General features: G+C 41.4%; 3 protein-coding genes across 7 annotated transcripts in view; 1 reads left to right on the top strand and 2 right to left on the bottom strand.

Annotated features, from left to right (window-relative positions):
- Nucleotides 1–616: 616 nt before the first annotated feature.
- LOC124999870 (tetraspanin-8-like) lies at nt 617–7,902 on the bottom strand. The gene is made up of 9 exons (XM_047575061.1): nt 7,731–7,902; nt 6,843–6,914; nt 6,649–6,765; nt 5,738–5,812; nt 4,610–4,705; nt 3,350–3,448; nt 2,229–2,255; nt 2,064–2,147; nt 617–1,568 (listed from the first exon to the last, which is right to left on the bottom strand). The coding sequence occupies exons 1-9, from the start codon at nt 7,788–7,790 to the stop codon at nt 1,428–1,430; spliced, it is 771 nt and encodes a 256-aa protein (XP_047431017.1). The 5' UTR covers nt 7,791–7,902; the 3' UTR covers nt 617–1,427.
- An 874-nt stretch (nt 7,903–8,776) lies between these two features.
- LOC124999868 (23 kDa integral membrane protein-like) lies at nt 8,777–17,820 on the bottom strand. Of its 5 annotated transcripts, XM_047575060.1 has the most exons (10): nt 15,494–16,029; nt 14,572–14,655; nt 14,399–14,503; nt 14,224–14,298; nt 13,079–13,174; nt 12,774–12,878; nt 12,657–12,704; nt 12,470–12,553; nt 11,464–11,618; nt 8,777–9,385 (listed from the first exon to the last, which is right to left on the bottom strand). In XM_047575060.1, exons 1-9 carry the CDS (start codon nt 15,551–15,553, stop codon nt 11,505–11,507), a joined length of 771 nt encoding a protein of 256 aa, XP_047431016.1. In that variant the 5' UTR covers nt 15,554–16,029; the 3' UTR covers nt 8,777–9,385; nt 11,464–11,504. The 5 variants fall into 5 exon arrangements, 3 of the variants coding, with proteins under 3 accessions (XP_047431016.1, XP_047431015.1, XP_047431014.1); XM_047575059.1 differs by lacking the exon at nt 8,777–9,385 and having other exon boundaries at nt 10,588–11,618; XM_047575058.1 differs by lacking the exon at nt 8,777–9,385 and having other exon boundaries at nt 11,493–11,618; nt 12,774–13,174.
- Nucleotides 17,727–22,996, top strand: part of ptprr (protein tyrosine phosphatase receptor type R) — a 22,863-nt gene continuing 17,593 nt past the window's right edge. Inside the window, exons 1-2 of the mRNA XM_047575057.1 lie at nt 17,727–18,040; nt 21,437–21,744. Of these exons, the coding sequence (XP_047431013.1) occupies nt 17,941–18,040; nt 21,437–21,744 (408 nt within the window). The 5' untranslated portion in view covers nt 17,727–17,940. The remainder of the gene's footprint in view (nt 18,041–21,436; nt 21,745–22,996) is intronic.

The following is a 22,996-nucleotide window of genomic DNA, read 5'->3' as shown; positions in this document are numbered from 1 at the left end:
TCTAGCGATTTATTTGTCCAGTGGAACCAAGATTAAAGCTCATTAATTATCCAATAAAAGCAACTAAAGTGTCCTTAAACATTAACGTGTACGATTATATGAATCCTACTGAGAAGCTTCGTCCTCATGTGAGGACATTAAGGTTCAAATCTTCAAATTTGACTTATCTAGTCGGATATGATGCACAAACGAGCTACAGCGTCGCTAATTATCAAGGACTCGTTTCATTGTTGTGTAGTTTTACACAGCTCTGTTCAGGTATTGTAATATGTTAATTTTTCCTCAAAAACTTCTACTTGTTCAGAGATGATGCTCAGTCTTTATATTTATTGGGTCCTATTTAATCTAAATACCTCAGTCGGGTCTAGAAGTTATAAATATTTAAATCAAACCCAGTTTTAAACTTCCTGATTGAATCTGAACCATCTGTTTCAAACATGATGTTTTGCTTCCATCTAGTGGCCTAGTGGTGGTACTACAGCGCCACTTTCCATGTAACGCGCTGTTTAAGTCTCAATATTCTATAATGTGCACAACTGTAGAATAAATAAAATGTCCTGAGGTTGAATTGTGTGTTCGTTGCAGGATTTTGTCGGCAAATGACGACACAATTTCACACATTTTACTTTCGTTTTAATTTTTTTTTCACATCCCTTTGGTTTGAGGCACAAGATTCAAACACTTTCCCTTTTTCAAATGTTTTCAATAACAGTACATTTAAAAACAAACAGAAACAAACAAAGTTCCCTTTACAGAATAAAAGACCAGGAAAGGAATGTGGCTTTTCTTTTCTCCTACATTCAGTGAGTTTCCTTTAACCGTTTATCAAAAAAAGGAACGGCTTAAACCTTCAGTGAAACCTTTATACGTGGAATATAAAAATAGATTAAAGGAGGCAAGAGTGGCGTCTTCTTAAAAGCTGCTGATAAAGGACATTAATTAAATTCTAAGCTTTGAGATTTTTGGCAATGTGCATCAGTTATGGTTATTTTTTATTTTTTTTAAAGTGCTTCGTTTTGCATCAAACAAAAAGAAACTGAAGTCAAGACGCCAACGATCAGAAGAAAAACAGATGCTCGGTTCATTCGTGAAATAAAAACGCTGGAAAGAATCAGACGAGCCACAGTTCTCAGGAAACAATCTGAGTTTCGAGATTAAAAGCTTCCTTCTAAATCATAATTTGCAGTCTCGACTTCAGCTTCTTCGTCCTGTAAAATGTTTTGTAACAGTAAAATCTCAAAGCTTTCGTCTCACCTAAGAAAAAACAAACTTTAGAAACGTCAGAGAATCGCAGACAAACAAACCCAGTGGTGTGTAAACTCCTCATAAACACATTTCCACAGCGACTTAAGGCACTTTAAGCCGAACACATCAAGCAAACGTGAAGCTACGACAGCGGCAGCAGGAAGGGGGCGCTGTGGGTTCCTCTAGTACGGCGGCGGGTTCTGCAGCTCCTGGTATTTTGGTGGCGACGCGGTGAAGATGGTGGGAACGCTGAGCATGACGGTGGGACTGGTTCTGTAGCGGAGCTGGTGGATCATGATGGAGGACAGGACCATACCGAGCAGCTGCAGCCAAACAAGGACAAACACGTTAATAAAACCCCAAAACAAAGAATCTATCATTATTAATCTCAAACCAAGGCCTGCGTTTAATATTTTCATTTGAAACTAGAGCGTCTTATAGCTGGAGCTAACGGTTAGCCTCAGCTAATGGAGAACAAGCAGCTAAACTTTGGAATTCAGTCAGAAAATATTCATCAAAATCAAAAAGTAAAAATATGATCCTTTGTCTCCATCTAGTGGACAAATGGTGTTATTACATTACAGCAACACTTTTCCAGCTTTACAACAATATGCACCATTCCTGCCTGTGTGACTCGTTTCCAAAATACTCCAACCTTCTGGTTTGTATATTGGAACATGGAGGAACACTTTGGGTTCTTAGGTTTTCCTAATGGAAACTGGGCATGGTTCTATTTTTACTAGAACCTTTGTAGAATACGTGAGACCAGGGTTGTGGTTTATTAGAGTTTCGGAGGTTTTAATAAATCTGTCGCTCACCCCCAGAGCAGCCATGGTGAAGACGACCCCGAGTCCGATGTTGGAGAACATCAGCATGTAGTGCACGATGATGGGGAAGCAGGGCTGAGGACGGGAGGGAACGTTAGTTTCTACATCAGCAGCAGATGTTCCAGCTTTTTAAAGACTTAACGAATCTCCACTCACCTGCTTGTAGATGTATCTGCCGTCGTACTGGAAACAAACGAGAAGAAACGTCAGTAACTAATATTCCTTATTCTACTCTGCACGTTATCCTCAGCGTACGGTTCTGCATTATTAACGTTTACTTAAGAAACAGCTACAGCGACTACGTCCACAACATCAAGACTGTCTAGAAAGCTGAGTACTTTGAGTACATCGAGTACACGTTAAACACGTTGAGTTAATCTAGAACGTACGTCATCAACTTGTGTTTACCATTTATGGTGAGACGGTAAATTCTCATCATGTGGATTGTTGTTGGTGTAAATTGTGTACAATCAGTGTACGATAAATGTACAATCAGTGTACGATCAATGTACGATCAGTGTACGATAAATGTACGATCAGTGTACGATCAATGTACGATCAGTGTACGATCAATGTACGATCAGTGTACGATAAATGTACGATCAGTGTACGATCAATGTACGATCAGTGTACGATCAATGTACGATCAGTGTACGATCAGTGTACGATAAATGTACGATCAGTGTACGATCAGTGTACGATAAATGTATGATAAATGTACGATCAGTGTACGATAAATGTACGATCAGTGTACGATAAGTGTACGATCAGTGTACGATCAGTGTACGATCAGTGTACGATAAATGTACGATAAATGTACGATCAGTGTACGATAAATGTACGATCAGTGTAAGATAAGTGTACGATCAGTGTACGATCAGTGTACGATCAATGTACGATCAGTGTACGATAAATGTACGATCAGTGTACGATCAGTACGATCAATGTACGATCAATGTACGATCAGTGTACGATCAATGTACGATCAGTGTACGATAAATGTACGATCAGTGTACGATCAGTGTACGATCAATGTACGATCAGTGTACGATCAGTGTACGATAAATGTACGATCAGTGTACGATCAGTGTACGATAAATGTATGATAAATGTACGATCAGTGTACGATAAATGTACGATCAGTGTACGATCATGTCGAATGTACGATCAGTGTACGATCAGTGTCCGATAAATGTACGATCAGTGTATGATAAATGTTCGATAAATGTACGATCAGTGTACGATCAGATTCCTCCCGATCCACTGATGATACTCACCCTCGGTGAAGTGCACTGACTCTGGTCCTCGGACTCACAGTTGCAGGACTTGGGGATAGTTTTCCAGTCACTGTAGCTGAACAGACCACAGCACTGAGCCTACAACAACACAACAACAACACAACGTCAACAACAACAACAACACAACAAGAACCAGTTTAGTTCTAGCGCCTGTGAGGATCCTGTAGGTTCCTGTTAGTCAGGTCACGTATGAATCTCCACGTTGAATGAGCTCAAAGGCAGAATGTGACGATGTCCAGGATAAATAAAGTGTCAGATGGAGAATGGGTCTGGTTCTGTTGTTACTAGAACCTTTGGAGAACACAGAGCAGCGTCTCTATGTAGCTGAATAAACAGCGACCAGGTTAAATTATAACCTGCGTGTCTGCCAGACTCCAGAGCTTCACCCACTTCCTGTTTCTAAACTTTATGACTTTATGGAAGCGATAACGCTCAGGTGAGAACGTCATCCAGTCAGTGACAGGAAGTGAGAGTTAAAAGTCAAACAGGATGTTCGTGTGAGAGCAGGACATGAAACCAGGCCGTGGTTTTATTCTGGTGAAACGGAAACGCTCTGTTTTCGCTCAGAGTTCTAAATAAAGAACCAGAGGTTCTGTGTGAACACAAACATCCAGTCGCCTCTTAAATCAGATTCAATCAGGACTCTGTTCTCACCCGGGACAATCTTTCATGTTTGTCTTTTATTAAGTTAAAACTACACTATAAACGACTTATTATTACTTATTATTTCCCAGACGTCCTGAGAAATAGAAGAGAACCAGCGTCTCTGGGATTTAGAGGCTACGTTTTTAAAGTCTTTTTTTCTGCCTCTTGACTCTTGAGAATCATTAAATCAAACATTAATGTGTTCATCTGGTTTAAATACTGACAGGACGCTGGTCATTTTATTTATTCGGGATCAATAGACTCAAAAATAGAGTTTTTATTATCAATTAGAATTTACAAGGTAACAAACTGTGAGAAAGTAGGAAACTAGTTCATAGGACTTTCGTAAAAACAGGATGTGGTGACATTGTGAAACCTGCGGACGCTCGTGAGACGACAGCAAAACAAAACAAAAAAATAAATAACTAAATGACAACCTGAGGTGACAAACACCTGTCAGCGATCCAGCCAATCACACGGCTCAAAGCACAAACCAGTTCTAAAATATGTCTGAGCTCGTGCAGTCGATCCGGTTTCGCTCCTCAACACAGAGACAGAAGTAAAGAATCCGGCTGAATCAGAACCAGGTCTCACCTTCTCCTGCAGAAGCTCCATCATGTGCTTCAGGTTTTCTCCGTTGTTGTCGAGAGGAACAAGGTCGTGGAACTTGGACTCCAGCGTCGGCACAATCTACAAACGCGACACAAACGGTTTAGAGCTCGAAAATATACAAAGAAGATTCAAAATAAGGAAGAAAATCTGAGGAAAAATAACTTTAAACCTCTGGAGTCACATGACCAGTTAAAGACGACGTAGCGTCGAGGCTACTTTGTAGTATTAGCCTACAAAAGTAGCTTAATCTAGATAGTGCTAGCTTCTTGTTAGCCTAAGCAAGACTGGGCTAGCTTGTTTCTTAGCTTATTTCATCAGCTCTCACATTTGCAATGGTACTTTAACCTAAATTACATAGCGCTAGCCCAATATTATCCTGAGAAAGATAACATTAGCTGCTTCTTTAGCTTCAGGAAAACGTATGGTAGCCTACACCAGATAAAGTTAGCATAAACCAGGTAGCATTAGCCCCTGTTTTTTTAACCTGAAAGCAGGATAATATGATTTAAAAACAAGTTAGATTTAGCTTAAACCAGATGGTATTAGCCAAGGCGCTACATTAGCCTATAAAGATGGAGGTGGCTGCTCCGTTAGCGGAAGCTAGACTGTGCTAGCTCTTTGTTTGCCTAAACCAGAGCGGACTAGCTTATTGGGTTTTTAACTAGTGCTGCTTAGACCAAGTAAAACCAACGCTGATTCTAAATAACTGAATATTGTCGTCATGTTTGGTTCACGGAGGAAAAGAAACGGCTTCAAACGATAGAAAGAAAAAAAACAGGACATCCCCCCTTTTTTTTTCCATCCCATCAGGAAATGATGTGTCAATGGTTGCAAAAGAAGAGGGGGAAGTGTCAGAGTTAAATAAAGGTTAAGTTGTTGGTGTTTTTTAGTCTTGTGTAATATGAAAAATAACGTAAGTGTAGGCGACACATGCGCTTGTGAAAGATAAAAACTCATTGGTGGTTTCAGTCTGACTGAGATGTTGCTGTGGTTTGTGTCACTGTTTCAGCTGATGCACAAACACAGTTGAGATAAACTAAAAAGTGAACAGATGTCAGATATTCTCCGACGTTTCCCTCTGGGCTATTTTTAAATGTGAGGAGCGTTTACCTGAGAGTGAGTGATGGCGGCAGAGAATCCAGCTCTGAGCATCAACAGGCTCCCGACCACCATGCAGACCAGGAACTGGACCAGAAAACAGAACAACACTTAGAACAACAGACATCTGACGCCACAAGCTACTACTAGCCTCCCAACTAATAGTAGCTGTTCCTAGCTTCCCAGCTAACTGTAGATGTTCCTAGCCTCCCAGGTAATAGTAGCTACTACTAGCCTCCCAGGTAATAGTAGCTTCTCCTAGCCTCCCAGGTAATAGTAGCTTCTCCTAGCCTCCCAGGTAACAGTAGCTGTTCCTAGCCTCCCAGGTAATAGTAGCTGTTCCTAGCCTCCCAGGTAATAGTAGCTGTTCCTAGCCTCCCAGGTAATAGTAGCTTCTCCTAGCCTCCCAGGTAATAGTAGCTGTTCCTAACCTCTCAGCTAATAGTAGCTGTTCCTAGCCTCCCAGCTAACTGTAGCTTCTACTAGCCTCCCAGGTAATAGTAGCTGTTCCTAGCCTCCCAGGTAATAGTAGCTTCTCCTAGCCTCCCAGGTAATAGTAGCTGTTCCTAGCCTCCCAGCTAACTGTAGCTGTTCCTAGCCTCCCAGGTAATAGTAGCTTCTCCTAGCCTCCCAGCTAACTGTAGCTGTTCCTAGCCTCCCAGCTAACTGTAGCTGTTCCTAGCTTTGTGTCTTTAGAACAGGATGAGGAAGGTTTAAGTCCGATAAACTAGCGCTTAGCTTCATGAAACCTCCTTTTTACTGCACATGATACCAGTTGTAGCGTATTATTACAGAAGTTTATTATATCTGTTAATGATCTTCATGTACGTTTGCTCCTGACCACAGAAATCCCGGATTTTCCCCTGTGACGCAACCAGTTGCGTCAGCGTGCGAAGCTGAGAGTTTGCGGCGGCAGGACTCACCACGATGAGGCAGACTCGGCTCTCCTTGTAGGCCCCGTAGGCGCCCAGGCTGGCGATCACCATGGTGAAGAAGCCCATGATGTAGAGGACGATGAGGCCGGTGGTCCGACCCTCCATCTGCAGCCACAGCCCAGGACACATTAGCATCTGCTCATTTATTCACAGGGATTAAATTAAAAAAAGAAGAGTCTCACCTCCTCTCCTCCGTTGGCGTTGGTCATGACCTGAGACATCAGAGCGAGGCCGATGATGATGCCACCGATGATCTGCAACGAGAAACTGATCCGTCAGAACGGGAGGTGATAGTTCACTTTAGTTCACTTTCTGTTCAGTTTAAAGAGTTAAGTAACTTCTGAACCCCCCCCCCATAAATATTACATTACCACAGAATGAACAATGTAAAACTTTAATATTCCTTCTTTTGTACAGTTCATAATGAGCTGAAAGTTAAATATATCTCACATTTTTACACATTTAAATAAAAAAACTGAAGAAAAGTCTGAAAAGCTTCGCTGACATTAAAACATTAAAAACAAACTCGTTGCTGTTTCCAGGTGGATAAACGAGAATTAATTTTAATAATAGATCATTTTACATATTACACAGATAATATTTGCACTATTGTTTAATTATTAACGTTTTAAATGCTGCTACTTTTCCTCCTCATTGGACCAATTACATTCACTTCTGTGCTCTTTGTATAGATCATATTATAGCTGCTATGGTTACATATATATATATATATATATATATATATATATGTGTGTATATATATATATACACATATATGTATATATATATATATATATTCTTCTATTCTGTTCTTACTTTTCTATTGTTTCCCGTGTTAAAAACCAAAACCAAAAACCAAAAGAAAACAACTTTTACTTCTTTACTTTTTCAACATCTGTTCTGAGTTAACTCACTCACTGATTTAAAGGTAAATACATGTAAAATAATCATAATAATAATTTATTAATATTCATGTTCCCCCTGAACTACGCACTTTTAAATGCAGACTGGTCAGAAAAGCACCGGCGGCCATTTTAAGAGTTTTCCTTTCTTTTTTAAATCGGACTCACCGCAAACAGGAGGTTGAAGATGATGAAGGTCAGTTTGAGGCAGGTGTTGATCTGCGCCATGTTTGCGAAGGAGAAACGGGCAAAAATAAAAGCTCAGAAACGTTTGAGAGTAAAGTTCAGGTCCAGCTCAGCTTCGGCTGCAGCGAAGAGAAGTGAAGCGAGACGAAGACGGAGCTTTTTATAGAAACGGGAGGTGGGAGGTTCGGCTCTTTCGTGGGAGTCGATTCCTTAGCCACCGCTCCTTAACGAGAGTCGACTCTTTCCGCCGCCAAACGGCTCTTTATTCGGAATCATTTATATCCTGATAATTTAACCAGGAAGTCAAACATTAACATTAAATAAACCATTATGTTGATTAATCTGATTATAGCATAAAGTATCATCACACTCTGCAGGAAGGAGTTTTCTTTCCAGCTTCAAACAGCACATGAACCAAGCCAAGCATACGTTAGCCGGGGATTCTGCTAGCACTTGGGCTAACGCGGCTAACAGCTGGAGACAAACCAAGACAAACCAAGACAAAGACAAGCTGCCAATGCTTAAAACAATCACATAAATACCATTAAAAAATAAATGATATTTAAATGTGTTTAATCAAAATTAATTCACACCAACGCTGAGATTAATCTGATTAAAAGTTTAGTTTGACATCACTAATTTTAACCAAACCCAGTAAATACATGTGGTTTGTGTGTTTTTGCATTCAAACTAATGGCTTCATGTATAATTTTGTATATAACTTCCTGAGTTTATCACGGCCGCCTGTAACCAGTCACCACATGACATTTTTACAGAACGATTCCTGTAAATATTATATAAAGAATTGAGTAAACTGAATTGAAACTTACTTATAAATCTATATTGTAACACTACAATAAAAGCTTCACTACTTTATATTAAATAACTAATAAAGAGGAGGAAGTAGAAACGTTGGAGCAGATCATGTGCTTTTTAAGATTTGATATATTCCCAAAAAATAAACATCTGACATGATTATCTCAACTTAACAAATAGAACAGAATCAAAACTATTTTTGAATGAGCTCATTTTATTATTGTTTGAAGGTGGTTGATATTTATTCAGTTTCATTTAAGTCATTTTTTATTAACAAGTGATTGTTTCTGTAATAAATAATTATAGATTTTGTAAAGACGTGATCATAATGAACATCAAAGCATTTGATTTTAATAAAAGTGGATGCAACATACATCCCATGGACTTAAAGCTATATATATAAATATATATAAATTATATATATTACTAATACTACAATCAAATCATTACACATTAAAAACAACCAAACTCCAAACAGTGTGAACGTCCTTGTTTCCATTTCTCTGCTTTTCATCCACATCCGGTCTCAGTGATGATGATGATGATGATGATGATGATGATGAAGGTTTGGATTAAGTCCTAACATGTTTTTGTCCTCGTGTCGTGTCCATTACAGCTCGTTTCTGTCCACATCTCCACTCAAACAAAGACGAACGAGCTAAATGTGAAAAAGGAGCAAAGCGCCGTGAGGAGTCGTCTGTTCAGCTCCTCTGATTCGCCACCAAACACTCGCTCTCAGACGTTTCTCCACGGAGAGGACGGACTTCCCGTAACCGCCGGGTTAAAGAGACTCCTCTTATGGAGCGTCAGGGGTGGACTCACTTAAAAAGAAACACGAGACGGAGGCAGACGCAGCCAATTAGAGGCGGGAGAAAGAGAAAGAGGGGAGGTTTCATTCCGGGAAGAACGAGTGGAAAATTCCCGTTGTCACAACCAGAGCTTCTATGGAAACTGGAGTCAGGTTAAATTCCTCAACAACATGAATTCACAGAGGTTTGAGGTCAACAGAGGTTTGGGAAGTGACTGCTGTAGTTTTTTTTTAATTATTTCAGCTGAATTTGCAGCGAGATGATGAAAAACACTGGAAGAAGTAGAAGCTGATGATTATAAGCTGTTAAATCTAAACTTTTTCTGCCTTTAATGGTCATTTCTGCTGCTTTTACACTTTTATTCCAGCCTCATGTCGCTGGAACGTTATGTCCTGATCTCATCTCATCTCATCTCATATCTAACGCTAACGGTCACTGGGTCGTCTCATTACATTACTACTTTTATATTTAAAAATCAAAATGACATTACTTGTCACTGTTAACTTTCATTTAAAGGCATTAAAACACAGTGAAGTCAAATCCAGAACTAAAGAAAATTAAAACATGTAAATAAATGAAACAAATATATTCTTATTTAGATCAAAACAACATTTCTCATTCCGTTAAAGGCCACATTCTTTAGTTTCAGTGATTTGTAATCCTCCTCTTCCGCTTTACTCGTCCTCTTATTCCTCATTTCTACTGGGATCACATGACAGATGTAATGTTGTTTAGCTAGCTCTAGCTCTAGCTAACGTGAACTGTTTATTAAAAGCTACGGTGAAGTTTATGTGATTATTTGCAGTAAAGAAGAATGAAGACTTCAGCCTGAACCACCAAAGAGCTAATGTTACAGTTAGCTAGAGAACGTTAGCTTAATTTAGCTAGTAAAACAATTGCTAACTAATAAATGTCAAAGAATAATAATAAAAAAAGTAAAATAAAACCTACTTATGAACCATGATTGTGAATTATATTAAGTTAGAAGCTATTATAAGAGTTGGGTTGAATGAACCAACCAGGAGTTCAGCTATAAATGAATCTTATTTAATCTCAGCAACGTGTTCACAGGACATCAAACAACCTAAAAATATGAGCCAGCCCCACCTACTACATCTATATTAAACTCTTCCTAGTGATATTTATAGATATACATGATTATAAACATGTTGCATTCAATATTAAGCTGTTCACATATTCACATATTGCACAGGTTCCGATATTCATTTTATTTTTATTTCAAACATGTGTAACAGGTGGTTTATTCACCTGCCATAAACATAAACACATACATAGCGTTTCACCTGAGGACACTCTTTAAGTTTGTGGGTGTAAATTAAAAAATAAAAACATATGTAAATATATAATCAACCAAAGATTTCCCCCTGCAGTACCTTTGTGGACCCCTAGGGGGCAGGGACCCCCTGTTGACCCCCTATGATCTAATGTCATGTCTCATCTCGATATTTTAAAAATGGGACTTTTCTTTTGTCATCTTCATTTCCACTGTGTTGAAGGTGAAACACAAAGGACATTTTATAGTAGGTTTTTAGTTTCTAGCGCCTCCCAGTGGCATTTTTGTGTCTTTTTGAAGTTGCCTTCTCTAGTTGAGTTTCCACCCAATGACCAGTCTTTTATATTTCAGTTAAACCAGAGCCCTTAAATAACCTGGCTGCTCATATTTAAAGGCTTAATTCCAAATATGGTTTTACTTTATTTAGCCTTTAATTAACCAGGAAAAGCTACACTGAGTCATGCAGCCGTACATCCACAACACAACGTTACTCACAGAGAAACAACGTAAACACTGAAACATGATCAGACGGTTAAGTTTAAATCAGTCTCAGGGTTTAGATCATCTCAGATCAACATGTTCCAGGCAGAAGCAGCTGAAGGCAGCACTGAGACGTGGTTTAAAGTGCAGGTAGGATGTTAGAAGCTGTAAATACAGATGTGTGATGAATGAATGATGATGGTTCAGGATGCGGTGATGAAGCTCCCTGATAAACTGTGTTGATGATATTTAGGACGCATGCGTCCAGTCGTGGCAGGAACGTAGCAGCAACAAGCCTCCTCCTCAGAGGACAAACCTTAAATAAGTACAGAATCACTAGCGAACCGTCGTGTCCTCCTACTCCGGGAGGTTGTAGAGCTGCTGGTAGGAGGGCGGCTGCTCGGGAAACACCGCTAACGGCCGGTTAAACGTCTGGTAGATCATCAGAGACGACAACAGCGCCCCCAGCAGCTGAAGCACAGACACGGGGGAAGGTTAGCACTGTGTAGCATGTAGCGTAGCATGTAGAGAAACATGTAACGTAGCATCTAGTGTAGCATGTAACGTAGCATGTAGCATAGCATGTAGCATAGCATGCAGCATAGCATCTAGTGTAGCATGTAGCGTAGCATATAGCGTAGCATCTAGTGTAGCATGTAGCGTAGCATGTAACGTAGCATGTAGCATAGCATGCAGCGTAGCATATAGTGTAGCATCTAGTGTAGCATGTAGCGTAGCATCTATTGTAGCATGTAACATAGCATGTAGCGTAGCATGCAGCGTAGCATCTAGTGTAGCATGTAACGTAGCATGTAGCGTAGCATGCAGCGTAGCATCTAGTGTAGCATGTAACGTAGCATATAACGTAGCATCTAGTGTAGCATGTAGCGTAGCATGTAGCGTAGCATGCAGTGTAGCATCTAGTGTAGCATGTAACGTAGCATGTAACGTAGCATATAGCGTAGAATATAGTGTAGCATGAAGTGTAGCATGCAGCGTAGCATATAGCGTAGCATCTAGTGTAGCATGTAGCGTAGCATGTAGTGTAGCATATAGCGTAGCATCTAGTGTAGCATGAAGCGTAGCATGTAGCATAGCATGTAGCGTAGCATGTAGCTTGGTTAGTCCAGGATGTGTTTAGCTGTAGGATGGATCATTACTGAACAAGTGAACAAACAAAAACGTAAATAATGAGATGAGGTGAGTTAGGGGAGGATGAGAGGATGAGATGTGAAAGACGAGGTGAGATGACGGGACAGTCCTGAGATGAGCTGAGATGAGATGAGACGTATTTATGGTGATATTTGCGATAACGAACTCACCGCCAGGAAACTCAGCGTGAAGCTCACGGCCAAAGTCACGTCTGAGTTGGTTTTAACGTCGCGGAGGACGAGAGGGAAGCAGGACTGAGACAAACAACATCCATCATTAACGTCTTCCTTCATGTTATTAGTCTACGATGATGATGATGATGATGATGATGATGATGGTGATGAAGGTTTTTCTGACCTGCTTGTGAACCCACTTCTTCTGCCAGAGGAGGTTCGACAGGAAGTTCTGCAAACGAAGAACAAACTCAAACATCCATCACCTTTAACGTTTGTTTGCGTCACGGTTCAGACTCACTCTGTAGTCGACCTCCTGACACTCGTCCTCCCCGCGGCTGCAGAGACACGAGTCGGGGACGTGGTCCTCCCAGTCCTCATGTCCAAACAGGCCACAGCACCGCAGCTAAAGGCACAGGAGAAGAAGAAGAAGGAGAACAGGAAGACGAAGGAGTGACACTTAAAGAAAGTATACGAGTGTTTGTCCTGAGAAGAAGATTCAGATCCTCGTCTCCGTCTGGACAGAAGACACGATTTAACGTCTCCGTCTCCTTCCTGTTCGAGGCTCCTGCTCCAGATGTGACAGAAACCAGATGTGGTTCTTACCGACGTCTGCAGCGTCTCCACTCGCTGCTTCCTGTCGTCTGAGGCTCCGTCCAGAGGCAGGAGGAGGCGCCAGCTCAGCTCCATCCTACGCTGCAACTGAGAGACACAGACGCTCAGACCCAGGAACCAGGAACCAGAACCAAGAACCAAGAATCAACAACCAGGAACCAAGAACCAACAACCTCCAGGAACCAACCACCAACAACCGAGAACCAACAACCAACAACCAACAACCAGGAACCAAGACCCAGGAACCTCCAGGAACCACAGAAATAAAGAATCACAATCATTATTATTCCTTCCTTCCTTCCTTCCTTCCTTCCTTCCTTCCTTCCTTCCTTCCTTCCTTCCTTCCTTTCCTTGCTTTCCTCCTCCCTCCCTTCCTTCCTTCCCTTCCTTACTCACTTCTTTCCTTCCTTCCTTTGTTATTTCCTTCCTTTCCTTCCTTCCTCTCCTCCCTCCTTTTATCCTTTCCTTCCTTACTCACTTCTTTCCTTCCTTCCTTTGTTCCTTGCTCTCCTTCCTTCCTCTCCTCCCTCCTTTTATCCTTTCCTTCCTTACTCACTTCTTTCCTTCCTTCCTTTGTTCCTTGCTCTCCTTCCTTCCTCTCCTCCCTCCTTTTATCCTTTCCTTCCTTACTCACTTCTTTCCTTCCTTCCTTTGTTCCTTGCTCTCCTTCCTTCCTCTCCTCCCTCCTTTTATCCTTTCCTTCCTTGCTCACTACTTTCCTTCCATCCTTTGTTCTTTTCTCCATTTCTTACATCATTCCTCCCTTCTTGTCTGCTTTCCTTCCTTCCTTCCTTCCTTCCTTCCTTCCTTCCTTCCTCACTTCTTTCCTTCCTTCCTTTGTTATTTCCTTCCTTTCCTTCCTTCCTCTCCTCCCTCCTTTTATCCTTTCCTTCCTTGCTCACTGCTTTCCTTCCTTCCTTTGTTACTTCCTTCCTTTCCTTCCTTCCTCTCCTCCCTCCTTTTATCCTTTCCTTCCTTGCTCACTACTTTCCTTCCATCCTTTGTTCTTTTCTCCCTTCCTTCCTCCCTCTTGTCTGCTTCCCTTCCTTCCTTCCTTCCTTCCTCCCTTCCTTCCAGGTGGAGGGGGTGTAGGACCCGATCCAGCCACATGATTAGAACCAGGACCAGGTGTGTACCTGTGGTCGGGCCGTTGCCGCGGTGATTCCGTCTCTGAGCGTGAGCAGACCCGTGGTCACGGTGCAGAGCAGGCACTGGACAGAAGACATGTCCCGGTCTCAGTCCACGTATTTAGTTCCCACATCATCAGAAGCAGAACCAGAACCAGGACCGGGTCGGGTCTCCTCTACTCACCACCACCAGAGCCGTCAGGTTCAGCCGATGAGCCCCGAAGGCCCCGAGGATGCTGATCGCCATGGTAACGGAGCCGTAGACGTACAGGACCATGTGGACGGTCGTCTGGAAGAAAGACGGACGGTTACGTTATCAGCAACAGCCACTGGGTCCCGTCTCAGTCCGTTACTTACGTCTTCGTGTCCTCCTCCATGTAAAGTGTCCTCAGAGGGAGACAAACCCGACACAGCGGTGAGGACGAGGAGTCCGCCCCCGACCTGGAACACAGGAACCAGCTCATCCACAACACACCAGGAACCACCACTCCCTCCCTCCCTCCTTCCTTCCTTCCTTCCTTCCTTCCTTCCTCCCTCCTTCCTTCCCCTCTTCCTCCCTCCCTTCCTTCTTTCCTTCCTCCCTTCCTTCCTTTCTTCCTTCGTCTTAATTCCTTTCTTTATTCCTTCCTCCCTCCCTCCCTTCCTTCCGTCCTTCCTCCCTCCCTCCCTCCCTCCCTCCCTTCCTTCCTTCCTTCCTTCCTTCCTTCCTTCCTTCCTTCCTCCCTCCCTTCCTCCCTCCCTTCCTCCCTTCCCTCCCTTCCTCCCTTCCTCCCTTCCCTCCCTTCCTTCCTTCCTCACTAGTGAACCTAATGAACTGGACAGTTTGTCTCTTAACGTCTTTTATTCGCTTTATTAATGAGATGAACTGAAAATGTCTCAGATAGAAAATCTTTTTATTCTTTATAATAAACAGACGTGACCTCTTTGGGTTAAATATCACGTTAAACTTAAAGACACGACATCCATGAAACAGTTAACTGATAAATAAATAAATAAAAGAAGAGTTTCGTTTCCCCTGAAGTCTCAGCGCTGATGAGCGACTGGACACCGGGACATTAAACACTCCATCCATTCAGAATAAATCTAAAATAAACCTAATAAATCTACAAAACAATCATCAAAACACAAATTCAACACGTTTTTAAAGGCCTGACTCATGAATGCACCTGAGCCTCTTCACCAGCAGAGGACGCTCACTTCTTTTCTATTCTCATCATCTTCATCCTCCTCTTCTCTCTTTACATCTTCTGTTTTTCTGCTTTTAAACCCAGTAACTCACCACAAAGACGACGTTGAAGCTGAAGAAGAGGCACCTGAGGCGAGGACTGACCCCAGACATGCTGAGCTGCAGGATTCACAGCAGCTGCTGAAAGTGAAGTCAGATGGTGGGAAGAGTTTCCTGTAAGAAGATGGGAGGAGCAGAAAATCCCCTGTGATTATTATTCATATGGAAAACTAAACATGCTTCACGCTGCAAAATATTAATAATGATAATAATAAAAAATCCACTTTAACAGTGTTTTAGAAGTTTTTAAAAGTCCAACTGGACGTGTCAACAATTGTTTTCAGGTAAAATAATACCTGAATATTTAATTAATATAGATTTCTTTATAATAAAATCTAGCAAAACTCTTAATTCGTCCAATAAAATCTCAAACATTTTGCATTATGTATGTTTGAAATAATTTGGCCGTATAGTATCACAATCTTATTATTGATTACAAACTGCTGTTAAAATTTTATTAATATAAAAACTATTTGTTTTTGTTTTAGAGAAAATTTTATGATTTTTTTGGCACACAACTGTACTTTTAAATAAAAAAATCTATACTTATGTTATATTAGCATTTTGAATGTAATAAAAACGGCATTTATTGTGTAACTATGACAATTTATGACAATAATTTTAATAATTTTTAGTATTATTAGCTTAATTGCTACTAGCCGTTAGCTAAGGCTGTTAGCAGTTACACATAAAAGTTTTAAAAACTTCTCACAGCTAATATAGTCAAAGAAAATGTTCCTTGCGGCCTTAAACTCTCTTTTTTTCACATAACAGAATTAAATATATTTTTTAAAATATTTAAACTAAATACAGATCGTCCTGCCACGTCGTCACCATGGTAACGGTAGGAACCCCATGCTAACGCTAATGTAGCGTTAAATTTTAAATAGTAACTTAATGACTCCATTACGAATAGTGTTGTAAGTATGAGACTCACGTTTATGGCTTTTTATTAAGTATTCAGTTTGTTAAATGCTACGTATTAATGTAGCATGCTAATGTTCTTGATGTTCTAGCATAACCGATGCAAGTAGGTCAATGACTGTATCTATTGGTCAATACAGTCAGACTAAAAACAATAAAATATGAACTATAAATCATGGATTATTACTCAAATATTTTATTTTAGTCATTCCTTTTTGATTATGGTAAAAAAAGTATTAATGTAGCATGCTAACATGCTAACTTTCTTGATGTAATCGATTTAGTCGTTCTCATTTGATTACGGTAAAAAGCATTATGGTAGCACGCTAACTTCGTGATGTATTAATATAACATAGCAGCTAGGTAAAGTAGGCTAATACAGTCAGATTAAAAAATACATACGCAATATAAATAATAAATTATTACTTAAATAAGTTATTTCAGTCATTGTTATTTGATTAGGTAAAAGGTATTAATGTAGCGTGCTAACTTCCGTGACGTAACGTTACTAGCATAACCACAGCAGCTAGCTTAAGTATTTCAGTATAGTCAGACTAACAAAAATATATATAAATCATGACTTATTAAATCATCAACTATATCATATATCATATCAAATATTTTATTTTAATCGTTCTTATTTGATTATGGTAAAAAAAAAAAAGTATTAATGTAGCGTGCTAACTTCCGTGACGTAACGTTACTAGCATAACCACAGCAGCTAGCTTAAGTATTTCAGTACAGTCAGACTAAAAAAAATAAATATAAATCATGACTTATTATTCAAATATTTTATTTTAATCGTTCTTATTTGATTATGGTAAAAAAAAAAAAAAAAAAGTATTAATGTAGCGTGCTAACTTCCGTGACGTAACGTTACTAGCATAACCACAGCAGCTAGCTTAAGTATTTCAGTACAGTCAGACTAAAAAAAATAAATATAAATCATGACTTATTATTCAAATATTTTATTTTAATCGTTCTTATTTGATTATGGTAAAAAAAAAAAAGTATTAATGTAGCATGCTAATTTTGTATTGGCGTAACCGTAGCAGCTAGTTAATGTAGGTCAATACAGTCAGATTAAAAATAAATAAATAAGAATGATAAATTATTACTCAAACATTTAATTTTAGTCGTTCTTATCTGACTGTGGTAAAAAGTAAATTATTTAATATATTTTTAAAAAATAAAATAAAACGAGCGTCTTCCTGCTCCCTCCCCCTCCTCTTCCTCTCCCTCCTCTGTCTCTCTTTTCCTCGCCAGTCTTCACCTGAACCTCCTCAGATGGAAATCACCTCCTCATCGGGTCGGATCGGATCCGCTGCTGCTGCTGCTGGTTTAGAAGAAGCGGCTGCTCGTCCATCTGCCAGGCCGCTGTAGGAGGCTCCGGGGCGGGGGAAGGAAGCTCCGGCGGCTCGGTGCGAATAAACACCGAGCGGCTGCTTCCCCTTGATGCTTGGTTACAGGAGCTGCAGAGAACACAAGCTCCAGGAAATCTACCCCAGGAAGGAAGGATGAGCTGCAAAGGAGGAGGAAGGAGAGGAGGAGGAGGAGGAGGATTCCTCACCATGTTTCTTTCCTTGTGTCTAACATGGACACAGCTGCTGATCTCAGGTAGGACACAAATACCTGCAGCTGACATTTATTCATCCTCTCATTTACTGGTCTTCATTGGTAATTAATCAGGCCTCCTCCTTATGCACTGATCAATTAATCAAAATATAATAATACATAAGTTGTGAATGAATCTGTCCCAATAATTGAACATTGTGCATGTGTCCTTTCCACGTTATGAAGAGGAAGGTTCCAGTCTCTGACATTAGAGGAGTGTGTTTATTCCACGCTGAGAATCTCCTGCAGGGACGACTGTACATGATTTACTGTAAAAATAGCCTGTGATGCGCATACGTCGTCATTAGGCTGCTTGATTTACTCCCTCTGCACGCTTTGGTGTCGTCTAATATTTTCTGCTCCCTGAGGTCAAACTGTGCATTGATCTGACAGGAGCAGAGTAAATAAATTAAAACCAGATTTATTTAACACAGTGATTTAAAAGCTGCAGCAGCAGAAGAAGAAAACGTCTTTGTCCTCTCTGACTTTAACGATGCGTTTCCTGTGTGGAGGCAAAAAAAAAAAAAAATCAAATCAAATAATTGAATCTAGGTCAGAATAAACCACTGAACTTAGTGCTTAATTGGCAGCGTGACAGCTCTTTAATTTACGAGAGGCTTCCACCGCTTTCACCTCCTCAGCAACTCAGAAACGCTGCGAACGCAACGAGAACCAGAAACACAGAGATCAACAAGTTCCAGCTTTTACTAAATCATCTGTGTTCGTTAGGAGATTCGGTTGGATCTTTGTGTCCTCCTCCTCCTCCTTCTCCTTCTCCTCTTCCTCCTCCTCCTCACAGACTCCTCCTCTTCCTCCTCCTCCTCCTCCTCCTCTTCCTCCTTCTCCTCCTCCTCCTCTTCCTCCTCCTCACAGACTCCTCCTCTTCCTCTTCCTCCTCTTCCTCTTCCTCCTTTTCCTCCTCCTCCTCTTCCTCCTCCTCCTCTTCTTCCTCCTCCTCCTCTTCTTCCTCCTCCTCCTCTTCCTCCTCCTCCTCCTCTTCCTCCTCCTCCTCCTCTTTACAGACACATTATTTCTTAATACAGTTTACTTAAAGTTGTCCACGTCCAACTAAACATGGAAGCAAACAGACCTACCCAGGTCCTTCCTTCCTTCCTTCCTTCCTTCCTTCCTTCTTTGTCCTTTCCTTTCCTTTCCTTCCTTCCTTCCTTTCCTTACTTCCTTCTTTGTCCCTTCCTTCCTTCCTTCCTTCCTTCCTTCCTTCCTTCCCCATAAAGCTCCACAGTGACTTTGTGGTCGTCTCCTCCAGTCAGACTTTTATCTGCGTCCTGAATGAATCTTCATGTTAAATCTGAACGAGCCGAACGAGAGAAACAGGAAGTGATGAGTGGAAAAGGTTTTGAGGTGGTAAAGCTGACAGAACCTTTTTGTTGAGGTGTCGTGATATTTTCTTTTCTTTTTTGCTTCTTGTTTCTTGGTTTTAAGACCTTTTTTTGGTAATTTTTCAGTTTTCCTGGTGATGTTGTGACATGTGTCCCTGTTATTTTGCCATTGTAGTCAGTGAGCTCGGCTAAATAACCTCCATCCTCCAGAACAAGCAGGTGAATCACAACCTTAACTAATTGACGTGCATCGTTTTCTCTGGATTCTTGATTTAAAGAGGAAATGAAACTCAGTCAAGTCAACAATGATTGTGTTCATCCTGGAAAGAGACGGGTCCTGATACTGGGACCATGATGCTAACGGTAGTAACCAGACTGATCTGGTACCAGAGAGTGTTTAATTAGCTTAGCATCCTTAGCTCTATAGCTGCATGGATGGAAGTGAAACTTCAACACGTCTGAGACCAAACGTTTGTTAAAGTTTGTCTGGACTTCACCTCTAAAGTTGCAACGAGGAAGAAACACCTGGAATTAGACTCAACATCTGACCACACATAGCATTAGCATTAGCGTAGCATTTTATTAGAGAGCAGAGATGTAGCATCTCTGATGCCTGACAGACCCCACGACACTGGTTCATTATTATTACTATTATTATTATTATTATTATTATTATTATTATATTGGTTCAGTTATTTCCTAGTGTTAGTTGTGTTTATATTATTTAAATTAATATTGTTTAACTTGAACGTCACAAAATGTCACAAAAAATAAAAATCTTTAAGCACCAACACCAGCGTGGTCTCAGATAAAACCTGACCCAGACCCGTCTCTACTCCTGGATGTGATAATTCATTATTTTTCTAAACTGACACAGACACAGGTGATGCTCTGGCTCCTCCACCACAACTTCCACTCGTTCATCGGTTGTGTAGTGGATTCATGACGATTTATAACGTGTTTCCACTTTATTTTTTATCAGAGATGCTTCACTGTCTCCAGCAGCTGAAGGATCCAAACAACCTCACTTCAAAATGGCGACTCAGTGGCTCGAGAACTAGGTGGAAATTACCAAAATAAACATGTTTAAATCTACGTTAAAGTTAAAGGTACCAGGACGTTTCATCCTCCTTTAAAATGAATGAATCAAACCACATCAAACATCCTGAGAGACACAACCGGGAGCTTCTCTCCACCTCTAACACATCATCTCCTCCTCATGTGTAAAAGCTAAAACAACCTTTTCTCCCCTCGGTGCTCATGAACACACACACCTACATCAGCCTGAACGTTTCACCATCGCTCTAATTTCACCTGTGATTTGCTGCCGTCTCCCTCAGAGGAGATGCTGAGCTGAGCCGCCTCGGCCAATCAGAGCGCAGCTCAGCTCAGCATCACGCATGGCAACCAGGACGCTGTCGCTAGGGAGACGAGGAGTCAGACAGGAGAAGCTCAGCAGCCTCCGTCTCCAAGGACCAGCCCAGAGAAACGGAGGAGGTCCTGGTCACATGGAAAACTCCTCATTAGTCTACATGTTTCTGGACGAACTCCTCAGACTGAAACTGACCAGGGAGATCCAGTCTGGTCCATGGGATGAAGGAAGACGAAGAAAGATGATGAAAAAGGAGCAGGAGAAGGAGGGCGATGAAGAGGAGGAAAGAAGAGAAAATGAAGAAGGTGGAAGATTATGAATGAAAAAGGAGGAAGATGAGAGACGGCTAACGCTAGCTACCATGCTAACGTGTGCAAACATTGTACAAATTCCAGTCTTTTCACCTTTTTTCTCCTCTTTTGTAAGAACCATGCGTTTTAATGCTAAGCTAACCCAGTAACAAACATGAACCAAACGTACAGATGTTTCTAAAGCAGCTGTAAATAGACGAGGTCCATCTGTGGTTGTGGAGCAGGAGGCTTCTCCCTCTGTAGTCTGGATAAATAAAGCCTGAGAATCAATTATGCAGCGTTCACATTCATCACACATGAGAGAGTTTTCAGTCTCTTCTTCCTGTTCACGTTAACAAACAGTGGTTTAGTTTCATCTTCTTCTTCTTCTCCTTAGAATCTTCTGGTGGAAGTCTCTTCCCTCCATCTCAGTATGATGTGGACGCCCTGCCGAAGCCCCGCCCCCATCATCTTCATCATCATCTTCACCATCACCATCATCATCATCACCGTGTCCACCATCAGCCCCTCCCCAGCTCCATCCCGACCCCCTCGGCCCCTCCGACCCCCGACGCCGTCCTGGAGTCCAGGTTCCTCCAGGAGCCCAGCAGAGCTCATCCCAGCCTGGACCTGCTGGCTCGACCTGCTCCCCAGGGGGCGGGTCCAGAACACGGCGCCGTGTCCGCACGCCATCTGGTTACCGTGGTGAGTAACGGGCGAGGGGGGCGGGGCCTGGGTGCTGTTTGCAGCCTTGGCTGTTGCAGAGGTTATAATCTTCTAGGTTCTAAACGAGCTAAATGTTGAATCAGCCGAGGTCAGAGGTCAAAGCAAACGGGCGAAGAGGAGGAAGAGGAGGATGAGGAGGAGGATAAGTAGGAAGAAAAGGGGGAAGAAGAGGACGGGGAGGGTGAGGAGGAAGAGAAAAAAGGAGGAGAGATGCTGCGCTCTCCCTGTTGCTATGGTAACGCCATCCCACTTACCTACACAAAGGGCGGTTGCATAACTCTTTAGATAAACGGCAGCGACCTTCAGGGCGACTTTGAGACACAGTCGGACGCACAAAATATAAAAGTCTCGCTTCTAAAAACAAATATCAGGTTCTCTTTAGTATCATTATTATTATTATTATTATTATTATTATTATTATTATTATTGTTATTATTATTCTAAGCTGAAGTCTTTCCAGCATCACGATCCTCTGCCAGAACAGATGCATTGTGGGAGTGAAGGCAATCTGGAGAACCCTCCGGTGGAAACCAAAAGACAGACGGAGACGCTGAGAGTTTACACACAAGGTCATTTATCTGGAAAAAAACATAGTTTGAACAATTCGGTTTCGTCTCCTTCGTGTAACAAATAGTTTTAACCATAAACCGTATATAAACATGGACGCCACATCTCCTTCATAGACATATATAAATATAAAATGTTTGGGCTTCCTTAACTGGGAGGCTAGGAGGAGCTGCTATTAGCTGAGAGGCTAGGAAGAGCTTCTATTAGCTGAGAGGCTAGGAAGAGCTTCTATTAGCTGGGAGGCTAGGAGGAGCTTCTATTAGCTGGGAGGCTAGGAGGAGCTACTGTTAGCTGAGAGGCTAGGAGGAGCTACTGTTAGCTGAGAGGCTAGGAAGAGCTTCTATTAGCTGAGAGGCTAAGAAGAGCTTCTATTAGCTGGGAGGCTAGGAGGAGCTACTGTTAGCTGGGAGGCTAGGAGGAGCTACTGTTAGCTGGGAGGCTAGGAGGAGCTACTGTTAGCTGGGAGGCTAGGAGGAGCTACTGTTAGCTGGGAGGCTAGGAGGAGCTACTGTTAGCTGGGAGGCTAGGAAGATCTGATATTGGGTTGGTTGCTCTACTCTTTATTTATTCTCAGTCGTTGTGTATTTGAGGATATGATTTAGTTTCCTTCTTCTTTTTCTTCTCATCAGCTGATTTTAAAAAGCTTGAAATGTTTTATTTCCTG

The sequence above is a fragment of the Mugil cephalus genome, chromosome 22 (genome assembly GCF_022458985.1).
Source record: "Mugil cephalus isolate CIBA_MC_2020 chromosome 22, CIBA_Mcephalus_1.1, whole genome shotgun sequence".
Lineage (NCBI taxonomy): Eukaryota > Metazoa > Chordata > Actinopteri > Mugiliformes > Mugilidae > Mugil > Mugil cephalus.
The sequence above is the reverse complement of the archived record's forward strand: the minus strand, read 5'-3'. Positions and strand labels throughout refer to the sequence as shown.